The 14,022-nt window shown below is 35.0% G+C and overlaps 3 protein-coding genes and 1 long non-coding RNA gene across 43 annotated transcripts; 1 reads left to right on the top strand and 3 right to left on the bottom strand.

The window, feature by feature from the left end:
* Positions 1-128: 128 nt before the first annotated feature.
* On the bottom strand, positions 129-569 carry LOC140183567 (aspartyl protease family protein 2-like). Its single transcript, XM_072232019.1, has one exon. It carries the CDS (start codon positions 567-569, stop codon positions 129-131), a length of 441 nt encoding a protein of 146 aa, XP_072088120.1.
* Positions 570-591: 22 nt separating this feature from the next.
* LOC112780850 (uncharacterized) lies at positions 592-4,854 on the bottom strand. 4 transcript variants are annotated; one of them, XR_011880283.1, is made up of 7 exons: positions 4,115-4,854; positions 3,254-3,615; positions 2,546-3,172; positions 2,270-2,379; positions 2,086-2,193; positions 913-994; positions 592-831 (listed from the first exon to the last, which is right to left on the bottom strand). XR_011880283.1 is itself a non-coding variant. In XM_072233397.1 (2 exons), the coding sequence occupies exons 1-2, from the start codon at positions 1,023-1,025 to the stop codon at positions 636-638; spliced, it is 309 nt and encodes a 102-aa protein (XP_072089498.1). In that variant the 5' UTR covers positions 1,026-1,431; the 3' UTR covers positions 592-635. The 4 variants fall into 4 exon arrangements, 1 of the variants encoding a protein (XP_072089498.1); XR_011880284.1 differs by having other exon boundaries at positions 2,086-2,379; positions 3,254-3,329; positions 3,466-3,615; XR_011880282.1 differs by having other exon boundaries at positions 2,086-2,379.
* A 317-nt stretch (positions 4,855-5,171) lies between these two features.
* Positions 5,172-7,250, top strand: LOC112791172 (uncharacterized). 3 transcript variants are annotated; one of them, XR_003197161.3, is made up of 3 exons: positions 5,172-5,687; positions 5,847-5,900; positions 6,717-7,250. It is a non-coding gene; the product is annotated as an uncharacterized lncRNA (long non-coding RNA). The 3 variants fall into 3 exon arrangements; XR_003197160.3 differs by having other exon boundaries at positions 5,233-5,687; positions 5,847-5,984; XR_011880263.1 differs by having other exon boundaries at positions 5,237-5,687; positions 5,847-6,564.
* A 1,370-nt stretch (positions 7,251-8,620) lies between these two features.
* Positions 8,621-13,251, bottom strand: LOC112791163 (uncharacterized). 35 transcript variants are annotated; one of them, XR_011880269.1, is made up of 7 exons: positions 12,901-13,251; positions 12,562-12,657; positions 11,553-12,454; positions 10,980-11,053; positions 9,992-10,089; positions 9,576-9,632; positions 8,621-8,917 (listed from the first exon to the last, which is right to left on the bottom strand). XR_011880269.1 is itself a non-coding variant. In XM_029297147.2 (5 exons), the coding sequence occupies exons 2-5, from the start codon at positions 12,640-12,642 to the stop codon at positions 8,893-8,895; spliced, it is 237 nt and encodes a 78-aa protein (XP_029152980.1). In that variant the 5' UTR covers positions 12,643-12,657; positions 12,917-13,240; the 3' UTR covers positions 8,621-8,892. The 35 variants fall into 35 exon arrangements, 3 of the variants coding, with proteins under 3 accessions (XP_029152980.1, XP_025689679.1, XP_025689678.1); XR_011880270.1 differs by having other exon boundaries at positions 12,917-13,251; XR_011880271.1 differs by having other exon boundaries at positions 11,553-11,604; positions 12,901-13,239.
* Positions 13,252-14,022: the final 771 nt, after the last annotated feature.

Here is a 14,022-nt window from a genome sequence, read left to right as displayed (position 1 = left end):
AACCACTACAACTCACATTGATTCATTTTATGCGCACCCTCTTGGGGCAAACCCGACCAGAGAACCCGCCAAATCAAACACGACCCGAAACCCTTGTTGCTGGATATTCCCAATTATGGACAACCCGCTCATCGTCCCGACGAAAGTGAAGTAGTAAGTTCCCTTATCATCCACCGGAATTTGGTAATTCCTGGCTGGAAGTGACACATCGGCACCTCAAAAACCACGGTCGGAACTTTCACTTGCGTCATCCCCGAAAGATCAAAGCAAGTATCAAATAACGAGTACTCGGGTGCCCGTTTCAAATGGGCTGCCCCAACCCGAAAAGCGACTCTCAAAGCCTCATAAGCGGGTCGGGTCAATTGAGTCACTGAAGTGCCCGAGTTAATAATTACCCCGCCATTTCCGGTCCGGTCAAGCTGAAACAAAGAAGCCAAAATTCCACGAACCAGGGTCCCGCCAACACTAATTCCCAACAGCTCGACATAGTAAAATGTGTCAAGCTTTGGGTTCTTTAATAATGGAGTGAACCGTGCTGCTCTCGAAATCACCAAATTACAAAAAACCATCGAAGACGGTTTTGACGAAGCAGCTCTGTCCGCCAAACTAACTATGATAGATAACTCCCTGAGATGTTATTGTATATCTTCATCTTCATCATCGTAATATTCCATGTCAAGCTCCTTCAAACAGAGGGCAATATCGTCCAATTTATCAGCCTTCCCGAGAGCATCAGCAACATTGAGTGCTCGCGCAACTTCATCGACGGCACCACCGGCATCATCCATGCGTTCATCCCCTGCTTCTTTCTCATTTTCACTGTCTGCTGTACTGCATAACATACATGTATTGTAAAGTATTTGATAAAATTTTATAATTTGCTAAGTGAGTTTTGAAGAAGAAGAGAAAGACCTGGCGGCGGCGGTGATGATTATATCTTGAATTTCTTCCTTGGAAGGAGGTTCAGCTACGGTAGGTTCCGCCTTCGAAGCACCTATCGGTATCCACGAAATAGCTGAAATCATTCTGTGACTCGAAATCAAACGAAAGAAGAAAGTGGTGTGTGTGTGTGTAAAATGGTGGTGGCAGCAGCTAGCTAGCAGTAGCAGAGAGTAACACGGAGGAGAAGGAGAACCCTTAATGTTCCAGTTCGGTGATGGCTTAACGGGCCTTAAAACAAACTCAACCCAGCCCAATAAAGGCCTAAATATTTGGTAGCTTTCGATTCAAAGTTCGATTTTTTTATGCTGCATTGGGGAGTCATGGCCGATGACGAAGGAGAGAGCATATTTTGAATACTTGGGGCTAAAAGAAGAGGGTCGCTTGAGCCTTGAGCATGTTCCTGAAGTTTACCACTTTGACCGTACAATGTCATTGATCGGCATGCGTTACTTGGAACCGCCACATATAATATTAAGAAAAGGGTCGATAGCTGGAATTGAGTACCCTTTTTCTTGCAGAGCGCATGGCTGATTTCATGGCCAAGACACTATTTTTCACTTCTCTCCTTTTCCGTACAGCTTCCGAGCATAAAAGGGACGGTATGTGTGAGCTTACCCGTTGTTACTCTTTTCTTTTGCAATTGTTGTTGATTGATTCACACTCCTCAAACTCATTTTTTGGACAATTTGATATATTTGTTAATCGGAGAACTAAGAAGATTGTTTATTTGTCTTCACCGATTGATAGTATCACCTTTATCAATAATAAACAACAGTGTCTAACAGAGATTTGAGGCTTTCTGTATCATACACAAAGGCTAAAAATTTCATTTTGAATTAAACGGAATCATAATGCTACTACAAGAGGATCTAGCAACTAACAGTACATCCACTGAGCTAATTATTTCTTCCCCTCCCCTCTCAATGTAGTCAGTGTAAGTTAGCATGGCAATATTAACTCCTTCAAAGAAGATTATGAAAATAAAAAACCCTGGCCAACAATATAAACTTAATATATGAGCAAACAAATCATAGAGAAGAGCATAACCATAAGGGAAAAAATGGTAACGCAGATATTCCATGTGTCAATTTCTATTTCATAGACATAATTGTGCATTAGTGCTTGCCAAATAAGAATTCTGACCTTTCCCGTCCACCGTACATCTGTGTAAGGAAGATTATGAGCAACGATGATTCTCCATAAGCCAATCATCTTGCAGCTTCCCAGCTTGCCTGAACTCGTCAAAATTTTCTGAACAATATAATCAGTTTATAGTCAATTACTAGTTTGAAATAGTAAAAAGCTGCATATATCATATTACACAGACCAAATATGGCAGATGCAACAACTACTCCATTACACTTCTCCATTTCAAGAATGTCAGCTTCATCAATGTCAAATCCTGTGTTGTGGCCAGGTTTAGCTCCTCTTACAAATCTGATAGATGCACAATGTGTCATTGAACGTGCAGAATGGTTTGGTATCAGTGGAAAGGTACATAGAATATGCTTTATTACTGGGAAGGTCTAATTATTATAACCAAAAAGAACATTTCTGAGTGGCTATAGATATAAGTCAGGGAAATATTGAACAAAGTGCATACTCATTGATTCTTGTATATCAAAAGACTCATTTCTTTGCTTCAAAGTAGGATATCCACCAAAGTCTGAGCCACCGAATTCTCCAAATCTACTTATATTTTACTCATAGATATAAGTTAAATTCTTAAGAACTGGTGAAGGTGATGGTGACTTTGGCATCAGTTCAATAGCTTCTTCCGCAGGAAGGTAACATACCGGGCATGCTGCACATAAACAACCCAAGAATATACAGTGGTTAATGTGCCCTTCACTGGACAAGTACAGTCTGCAAGCACCTTGAAGATCCCACTGCTAGTTACAACAGCAGAGAGGAGACATTCCATTTAAGTTGAAAACTGCAAGTAAACATCATTAGCCACTCTGATCTTTATTGACTTAATACAAATTTTGAACCTCTAATAAACCATTAGATATTTAAGCAAAATTCAAATATAGCATTAATATCCAGTTTAAGATAATTAGTAGTACAAGAATGGAACCAACTCTTTATTATATCCCCATTTACTAATTAAACCTGATGATGTTCACATTGAATAACATTGAGTGCTCGCGCAACTTCATCGACGGCGCCACCGGCATCATCCATGCGTTCATCACTTGCTTCTTCCTCATTTTCACTGTCTGCTCCACTGCATCACATACATGTATTGTTAGGTATTTGATAAAATTTTATAATTGGCTAAGTGAGTTTTGAAGAAGAAGAGAAAGACCTGGCGGCGGTGATTATATCTTGAATTTCTTCCTTGGAAGGAGGTTCAACTACGGTGAGTTCCGCCTTCGAAGCACCTATCGGTATCCACGAAATAGCTGAAATCATTCTGAGACTCGAAATCAAACGAAAGAAGAAAGTGGTGTGTGTGTAGAATGGTGGTGGCAGCAGCTAGCCGCAGTAGCAGAGAGTAACAAGGAGGAGGAGGAGAACCCTTAATGGTCTAATTCGGTGATGGCTTAACGGGCCTTAAAACAAACTCAACCTAGCCCAATAAAGGCCCAAATATTTGGAAGCCCAAATTGATTCGGCACCGAAAATTTCTTTCCTCTTTTCACTTTTGAGATAACTCATCATAATCCTCTGCAATATTCAATTCACAATCAAAAGAGAAAAGACAAGAAAATGGTTAAAAACAGAAACTATAAAGAAGGAGAATCAAATACTTAAAACCACATTAAAATAAAGAAAAATGTCTTTTTTTAAAAAAAAATCATTGTCATACGACTTGTAAACAACAGAAATCTGTCCATAATCAAATAACAAATAGTTTATTATATCTTAAACTAACAATCGTGATTCAATTTGTACAACTAACTTTCAATAATAAATCAAGTTTGGAGAAATCTTTTTCACTGTTTGACCTTTGTCTTTGTGAAATCACCAGCAAAAATGTCTTCTTTGTTCCTACTACGATGGCATTATATAAAGGATGTGCAGCACATGAAATAACTCCTTCAGATAAAAGAATAAATCTGTTTTGATGATTTTGAATCCTATTCATCTTGAAAACATTATCAGTATCCTCTTTGTAATGGATAACGTATAAAAAGTAAAAACTATGCATCATTTACTAGCTTACTTCTTGATGGATGAGAAACTCACTGCTCCTTACTATTCATTGATCCCATTCTTAGCATCGCTTCTCGGCAACCTCACATGACGGCACCACAACACCCTTCTTGGACTCGTACAATTCTCGAGCTCCCGAACCGAATCTGCAGATTTATCCCAAAGGACGACCGGCTCGACGATACATCACTATGAGCTCTGCGGAGCCTATTACTGTCAACAGCGCCTTGGAATGAGCGGTGAGACCTGACCGGCGCGTGGAAGCAATCGTCTCTGCGGGCACGCCCAAAGTTCAAGCCAGTACCCAAGATTCTTGTACGCAGAAAAAAAGGAAAGTTTGGTGGAGTTGAAGTGTGGTCAACGGTGTCAGGTGAAGGAGGAGTTGGGATTATGGAGCAACTGGATTAGATTGATGATCTATAAGGAAAGAGGGGGGCGGCGGATAGGGGAAATTAGGGTTGGAAGGGAGAAGGACTGAGGGAGGCGTTGGGTTAGGAGGGTTTTTTTTCTCTCCTGGCGTCAAAACGACAACGTTTTTGAGAGAGATTACAAAACCGGTCCTTTAAAAAACCCGGCCGTTTCATCCGGTTTGCCGACAACTAATTTAATATTTATTATTTTAGTCTCTAATTAATAAAAGTGCATGTTTGGGCGTCATTGTTTTGTTAAAAAAATATCTTTTTTCAATGAAAAAAGATCTTTTTTTATTTTTTAACGTGTTTGGCAAATTTCTAGTAGTAAAAGTAAAAGCACTAGTAAAATAAAAAAAGATATTTTTTGAGAAGCTGTAATTTACATCTTTTTTTAAAAGGTGTTTGCTACGGTACAATGATAAATGCATACGTACCGATACGTTTAAAACATAGACAAATAACAATAAGACATGTAAAATTTATTTTCCATGTCAGCATTTAATTTTTTCTTTTTTAAATATATATTATATCACTATTTTTACTAAAACACCTTTTTAATTAAATATAAATAAAAAATGTTTATTTATTTAATTTTATAAAAAAACTTAAATATTCTTTCTTTATTTAATTAAAAAAAACACTCTTTTAAATTAATCAAATTTTAAAATTAAACAACAAAACAAAACAAAAATATATCTAAAAAAAATTATTTTTTAAAATCTAGGTTTCAGAAATTCTTTTCATCTTCTCAAGTTCTTCTAATAAAAAATTGTTTCTGGGTTTCAAAAACCTTCTTTATCTTCTCAAGTTCTTCCCTAATCTTTGTATCTCTGATCTCCATCACCCTCGAGCTCCTCCTTCCTCTCTCCGTCATCGATCTCACTCCTTCACCTCAGTCCATCTCCCGCCGCCGTTGCCGAAACGAGCTTCGAAGCCACCGTCGTTATCGTACAGCTCTGTTCCACCATCGTGCAGCTACTGTTTCAGCTTTGAAAGCACTCGCGCAGCTCGGTTCCATCGTCGCTGGGCTCGCCTCCTTTTTCCGTCGCGCAGCTCTGTTCCATCGTCGCCGGCGCTAACTCTGTTCCACCTGTCATCCCTTCGGTCGTGCCCTTGTCCCCCTCTTGCTCAGGATCTGCTCTGCTCTGTTCTATGACTTCTAGCTTCTAGGTATTTTTTTTATAACAATTATTGAATAATTGTTGTTAGTTAATTTGTGAACTTGTTATGGGTTGAATAATTGTTGAATAAGTGTTAATTAATCTGTGAATCTTACTGTTTTTACTGTGAATTACTCCATTGTTAACGATTCTGATAATTCATCTGCAGAAAGTGATGGGGTCTTCAGGCTTGAATCTTTTGAAACTAAGTGTTGCACGTGGGGTATGCCTTTTGTGTCTTCATTTGTTTGCCGGATTATTTAATGTCTCCATTTGACTAGAGATATAAGTATTATTATTTTTAAGGGTGGGTTTTCTTGACCATCATTATTACTTCTATGTTTTATGATTTTTTCGCTAGTGGTCCTTTTTATTATGCCATTTTGACATTATGATTGATTTGATCATCATTAGATAGATTCAGAATCAATACATATTAGCTAATATTAGTATCTTTGATATATGAATTGAGCTCTGTTGGGATTTGAAGTGAAGATTTTTCCTTTTACTTTTGTTTTATCTTATTTATTTATTAGCTCTGAGGGATATTTCTTTGCATTTTGATCATTCCCTCTTGATGTGGGAGTTCTAGTGCAAGTGGGGTTTTCCCTTTTTTTCTGGGATTTTGAAGTGAAAGTGGGAGTTCGAGTGATTTGGATTATACCCGAGAGAAGGGGCTGGTTGATGCAGCTTTTGTTTAAATACTTAAAAGTTCATTTATGCTCAGTTTTGAATATGCTGCCTGATCAGGGAAAAAAGGTAAAGTTACTCAGCTCATATGTATATTTAGATTCACATGTATGTATCTTAATATGTTTTTTATTTTTTGGGGAGGAATCTAGTGGATGTTGAGGGGTAGGGAATGATATGTGTGGTGACTTCCCGAGGTATCTATTGCCTATGTATGAATTTATACTCTTTTGGTGATTGAAATTTAGTTCTTTTATACAATCTAGTATTCTGTTTTTTCTGTCTTAGTTGTGTGCTGGATATGGGGCTTGTGTGTTTGTTTAATAAATAATAATTCCTCTTGCAACAGGATGGAAGTTACGGGTTTCACAGGAAGAGTGAGCAATCTAAATCTAGAAATTGTTAATGGTTTGAAGACTCAGTCAATCAAGGCATTGTAGAGGATGAATCGAGTGCTGCTATTGGCATAATGTTTCTTGAGGAAGGTGACAGATGCAGAAAATGTATTGCCGTTTTGGTAGGCCTTTCTAGTCAGCTTAATTCCTCAGAATTTATTGATTCCATGAAAACAACAATGTCTTGTCTGAATATGCGGCAAGTTGAATTTTGCACAAGGACCTGTCAAATACTATATTATTTTGTATATATTACGAGTCTTGAAAGAAACATTACTCGTTATAGCTATTTATCATTTAGGTCTTTAGTTGAAATCCATAGAAGTTTTAATTTTCATGATTGCCATGTAGTTCTTCTTGGGTGATCTGTTCTTTAATTCTGTGGTAATTGACCTTAAGTATTAGTACGAATGAGGTCATAGATTTGTTGAAAACAATCTCAATATGATGAATTGCTGATCAATTCCTAAATTGTATTATTCAAAGTAGCTTAATTCCTCTTTCTTTCTTTTCTGCTGAAACATCTAATTTCAACACAAAAACCTGGTATTTTTATTGTACCAATTTATACTTTCTCATGTTATTAGTTATTGGCTGTGTATGAAACTGAATAAAATTCTGGATAAACACTTGGAACTTAGCAGATATTAGCACATGCCTTCTCTTTGTTATATGTCAGACTTATTCATGCTTTTATGTTAGACTTCATTACGATTTTGTTATTGCCAATAGGGTTATTTAAGCATAAGACCATAGTTCCGTTCAAGCTTCGTGGTGGTTTAGAGATTGATTGTTGCTCCTCTTCTTACTTTGGTCTCTATTCTGTTCACTCCCTCAGCTTCCTTTAAATTATTGGCTATATTTGGTTATTCGTAAGTAGCAATAGAATCAACACTTATGACCCTGTTCTCAATGGAATTAGTGTCTTTGATTTGCAAATTGTTAAACATGGACATGCTTTCATTATTGTATTATCCTGGGTAAAGAGACTTCCTTCAATTCTTTCAGTATTCCTTTTCTTATTTCCGATACATTTTGGCTAATGCTGATGGCAAATTGAGTCAGGAAACATATTAGGCTATAATCAATGACATTTTAAATCTCGAAGCTGAACATGGTGACAATAATGATCGACTTTACAACAGAATATGCCAAAGATGTATAAAAAAAGATGGTTTAGTTGATGCTGGTGATTATATTTTCAACTGAATATACTATTTGGAATAGTATAATGATTGCCAGGTAATTTCTGAGTTTTTGTGAATATGAAAGTATTTGATCACTTCCAGTATCATTGATATTCAAGCTAATAGTTTGCCTACAATGGCTTACAGGGAGTGTTTCCTCTAATTTCATTATATTGGCCCTTTATTTTTATGCCTTATTTATTTATTGAAGTTGATCATCTTGTCCTTTGTGGCATTTGAGCACAATGATCTTTGTGATGCCATTCTACCTCAATGGTCTTTGGATAATAAACTCCTTTGATGGAAAAAATTCTATACATCTTTATCTAGATAAATTGATGTAAGAATGCACTAAATTATTAAAATGAGGAACCCATATAATGCATATGACCAAAAAATTATATAAATTAATAACAGTCATAACACAAATTAAGATAATGTAGATTGACATCTAGATATAAGTTTTCATGTTAACTTATGCGAACAGAATAATCCGTGAAAAGTGTTTCATTTTGAATGCAAAGATACACCAAATTCATGTCAAATTGCGTTAAAGGTAAACAGTGTTTGACTTTGAAGGGTTATCAGTAAAATTTACTGGACTGCTCAAACATGAAGCAGTTGTAAAGGGGAAAAATCGAAAAAAATCATAAGAAAACAAGACAAACTCATCAAGGAAGATGGCTTTCTTATATACATATACAGGAATCACACACATAATCACAAAAGGCAAAACAAAAACAATTGACAAAATAGTGTTAAACTATTTCATTGCATGCATTGCAACAAAAACTAAGTTGCTAATAGTAAACATTATTCATCCCAGAATACAACCCTCATGAGTCATGACCATACACCATATTGGCCACAGTATCACTTCCATCGCTTGAACATGCCATGCTTCCAACGCTTGCCGAATTTGCAATGCTTAAATCTCCCATGCTTAAACTTTCAGACGTTGCAACACTCTGCATCCATTGAAATTGAACTCTAGTGTAATCAAATCCAAGTATATCGCAGTAGCAATGTACTGACTCTTCACAATAATGAAATTCAGGCACCAAATAATAAAATAGCTATGTTAATACAGATTTATTCATCACAAAATTGTAATATCCTGGCAAGTGGCAACTCAAGGAAGGTGAAGAAAGGATTTATGCAAATTGCCAGCAGGAGTTAAAAGCTGCTTCCCTGCCTCCAACTAGATCAAATTGTAACCAAAATTCAGAATAAATAAGAAATAAAAATACATGAATTAAGAGAAAGGCTTCAATTTTAGTAAAAACTGAAGGTGGAAGGGAAAATTATGATAAAGAGAGACAACCAGGGTTGCAAAAAACAAATGACCTAACCAGGGCCTAATCTTCCCTCCTTATTTGGTTTACTACAAACATCCCAACAAATAAGGTGGTCATTTCTACATTCCCCTACCCCTGACCAAAATCCAGCATGGATTTCTCTATTTTATACGCCCCTGCTATGTAATTTGAACATGGAGATAGAGTACAGGAAAATGGTGTACAAACAGAACAAAATATGAGAAATTGAAAGCTCTGGAGATATTAATTTGTGGGGCTCAAGCTACTTTAAGAAAGTCAATCGACAAATCTAAACAAAATCTATTACCTCATAAACTCCACGATTATCAAGCAAGCTGTAGAATTGTATGCCATAGTTCTCTGTCTGTACAGCCAATAAACCAGAAGTGCAGTCAAAAGCAGCTTTGCCAAAAAAACTCTCGCATATTTCTTGATAAGATAAAGGGGGCTGAAGTTAAATCAAGCTGCAGCACAAGTTTTTATGAAAAACTATGTATGCATGCACTATTTCAATATAAAGGCACTCTTTCATCATTCGTACAGGACCTTTGTTTAAAAAAAATGGTAAAGCCTCCAATATAAAAGTTATCATATTTTTTGTAATGGTTTGACTTAAAAAAAAGAACTCAAACATCGAGCTTCCATTAAAAAGACTTCTCAAAGCCAGGACGCAAACCGTGGATATCAAAAAAGTTGTATATAGTAAGTAAAAGAGAAAAGGACCTGTTGATTATAGAGCTCAAAAACGGTAATGCTAAATTGGTACTGAGAAGTGGCAGTTGAATCTGAGTTGGCTAAATCAACCAGCTCCTCAAATCAACCTATAAATTAGTTCATGAAAAAAGACTTTTCAGAGGTACCAATCTGTTTAACTATATCTTGTGCTGTCATTTTATCAAATTGATGCTTAAGTTTTTTATTTTGTCAATATTAACGTGTAATATAAATTATACAACTAAGCATTCACAGGGAAAGGGAAAAGATACTATGAAATTATTTATTTGCTTAAGAATTTAAACTAATTATGCATAAGCCTTAGTAAATTAGGAATGAATGATCGTGGTGCTCAGTAGTCAATTCTAAAACTGAGCACAATAGTCTTACAGCCTTGGCTGAGTAAACTGAGTAACATAAACCTACCAAGGCTTGGCTTCCCACTTCAATCTCGTCACACTTTCTTAGAACTGCCAACTTTTATAGTTAGATTCTTTAAAACAAGTCGAAAAATTTATGAAAGTAATAGTTACTAAAATAAATTAAATGAAAGGTTAAAAATAGCTTATTCTTTTCGACATTTATGGAGGCCAAGTAAATTTTTTTCCCCTTTCTTTTTCAGTTGGTATCGGTTTTGGTTGAGCCAATTGTTGATGACTTTCCGTGATCGCTTACGAAATTATTACTGAATTTTGATACATTAAAAATTAATTCAAAATTGCCACCTTGGTTTGGAATAATGGCTGCATTGTCAGTCTAATCTCTACTGAAAGGTCTCAACAATTTTCACTTAAAAATCAACTAAAGCTTAATCCAACATCATTTTAATGGATATGAAAAATAAGAGAGCCAAGACATTGAACGTTGTCATCAAACTAACTAATTCTATAGCAAGACAGTAGGAAAGATCTATTCTCATTATTCCTTAAAGAGAAACAAAACACATTGAACGTTGTCATCAAACTAAGTCCTTATAAAAGCCACAAAAAACACTTACAATGATAAAACGACTAGGAAAGACAGAGCAGAGGCAAGATCCACCTGCATGAGCAAATTAAGCTCTTCCCAAGGCTGGGATGAGGAATATCAAATTATGATCAGACCAAGGCTGTGAAGAATTGAAAATATCATTGTTTCAACTTTTCCATATCATAGTAGTAAATTATTCTCTAACCTCAGAATTAAAGCAAACACTATGACTTCAATTAAACAAGCAAGAATTGACAAAATTAACAACAGGAATATATTTTTGTAAAATTTGTTCAAGAAAAGACTTCCCAAATAATCAAAATCTGCATTTTAATTAGCTACAGATAACGTATACTATGACAAATGCTACTGGCATGCTTGTTATGAGCTGTATGTGAGTGAAAAGACCAGTTGTTACAGTGAAAGTGTGAATCGAAGCAAATTTCTACTTTGTAACAAAATCAGGTACTATCCAACCTAAAAGTCAAATCACTGATAATTGTTGCACTAATAACAAACTAGGAAGACCTAAATATAACTGGATAATTCAAAGAAGGAATGAACAACTGATCTATTATAAAAAAATTATCAATTAAGTTACCTAGCTTGTTCTGGGGAATGAACTGGCGTCTCTGTCCCCACTTTACCCAAGCCTAGAATTTCAATTTATTTTACATTAACAAAGTGGTTGATTAACAACTAAATAAACAATGATATTGATGGAATCATCAAAGAAACAACACCTTTAAGAAAATAGATAATGAGATATGGAAAGATACATAAATGAATGGTTCATGCAACAGATGAATTTGAGAAACATAAAACATAGCATACTAAGATATTTAGGACCTAAGAGGTAAACTATAAATTTAACCATGACAACCAATCCTTTAATTTCATTGTTATAAATTATCTTTGCAATTAAAGAGGCAAATTCAGCCTGTGCATCTGCTTTCCACCAACTTTAAAAAGGGAGATATCCATAGAAGTTCTCGGTGAGCATGAAACAATAATCACATGTATCCTAGGAATTACATCAAATAAATAAGTAAGTTTTGACTTTAATGGAGTTACTTTGTTACCTTGATTTCTAACTGAATAAATTAAATTTTTGGCAAAAAAAAAAAAGAAAGAATGCACTATAAAAGAAACCTTAATTTAAAACAGTATATTTCATCTCCAAGAAAATTTTTATTTCTTTCATTGTGGTTTATACAGGACAGTTTCATCAATCAGTTAATATCTTATCTGAGTCATACGAGAATTTATTGAGCTGACAACAAGTAAAACCTGTGTTGCTAAAATGAGAACATAGACAATAATTAACAACTGAAATGCTAAAAAAGAAACAAGTTAACTGCACGACACCCAAATTTCTTAATTCAGCCAATAAACTTGAAAACTATCTCTTCTTACCTTCGAATCAAGGCTTCAAACCTTCACTATCGAAATTGAAGGTGATAGAATATAATCAAAATTGAACATCTATAGCGACATTTTCAGCTTCAAAACCATAGAATCAAAATCTCAAACATGTAATCTACATAAACCAAGCACGACAAAGGAACAAAAAAAAAATCACATTTGGAATCAGAACAAATCACACACACCTGAACCCCAATTGAGTTTGAATCACAAACCAAAGATCCGAATGACTGGGATTTCTTCAATCCCAACCCAGCCACGTGCATGTTCCGTTGTGTGGTCTGAGAGTTCAATCCCAAATGTGAAAAAGAGAGACACTTGGGACAAGGGATGGTGAAAGATGTCATTTTGAACAAACCCCACAAATCAAAAACCGATTTTTTTTAGCTGCTCAGCTCAAATGACAGTGTGATCTAGCGAAGTGGGTGAGCCAGAATATAAGGATTCTTTGTGGCGATGAAAAGGGAAGAAAACACCAGCGTCACGGTTTCAAGTTTCAACTAACTTGGAACAATAAATCCTACCTTTGTTAGAACTCACCAAATCATGAAGCAGCTTCTGATTGCGCGAAGGAGGCTGACGGAGACACTCGAAGCAAGAAGACGACGAGCCCCTGAACCTGTTGCTTCTGCCGCCGGCGACGAAGAGCGCAACGAAGGCGCGCGACTATGTGCAAGACGATGACGAGACAGAGAGCAACGGCGACGCCACAGTGAGAGAAATGAGAGAGACCGAGCTCCAGGGGGAGAGAGAGAGATCAGAGATACGAAGATGAGGGAAGAACTTGAGAAGATGAAGAAGGTTTTTGAAACGAGAAACAATTTTTTATTAGAAGAACTTGAGAAGATGAAAAAATTTCTAAAACCTAGATTTCAAACCATTTTTGTATTTATTTAGTTTTTTAGATATATTTTTGTTTTGTTTTGTTGTTTGATTTCAAAATTTGATTAATTTAAAAGAGTATTTTTGTCTAATTAAATAAAGGAAGGATATTTAAGTTTTTTTATAAAATTAAATAATAAATGTTTTTTTTTTATTTAATTAAAAGGGTATTTTAGTAAAAGTGGTGATATAATATATATTTAAAAAAGAAAAAATTAAATATTGATGTGGAAAATAAATTCTACATGTCTTATTGTTATTTGTCTATATTTTAAACGTATCGGTACGTATGAATTTATATTAAATAAAGAAAGAATATTTAAGTCTTTTTATAAAATTAAATAAATAAATATTTTTTATTTATATTTAATTAAAATGGTGTTTTAGTAAAAGTAGTGATATAATATATATTTTAAAAAAATTAAATGCTAACATGGAAAATAAATTCCACATATCTTATTGTTATTTGTCTATGTTTTAAACGTATCAGTACGTATGAATTTATCATCGTACCATAGCAAACACCCTAAATAAATAAATAAAGAAGAGATAACAAATATAAAGTATGAAAATATAATTAGATAGCTAATGTTCACTAGAATTACTATATTAAAAGATATATTTAATAATATTGTAGTAAAGAATATAAGAAAGAGAATAGTATGAGAGAGGAAAAAATATTTAATATTCTTATTGTTGTGTAACTGTGTGTTACGTACTGAGGTTTAACCTCTATTTATACATGCAAGGAGGCCTTTTTCTAC

The sequence above is a fragment of the Arachis hypogaea genome, chromosome 3 (genome assembly GCF_003086295.3).
Source record: "Arachis hypogaea cultivar Tifrunner chromosome 3, arahy.Tifrunner.gnm2.J5K5, whole genome shotgun sequence".
Lineage (NCBI taxonomy): Eukaryota > Viridiplantae > Streptophyta > Magnoliopsida > Fabales > Fabaceae > Arachis > Arachis hypogaea.
Note: the sequence above shows the minus strand (reverse complement) of the source record. Positions and strands in the feature narration are given on the sequence as shown.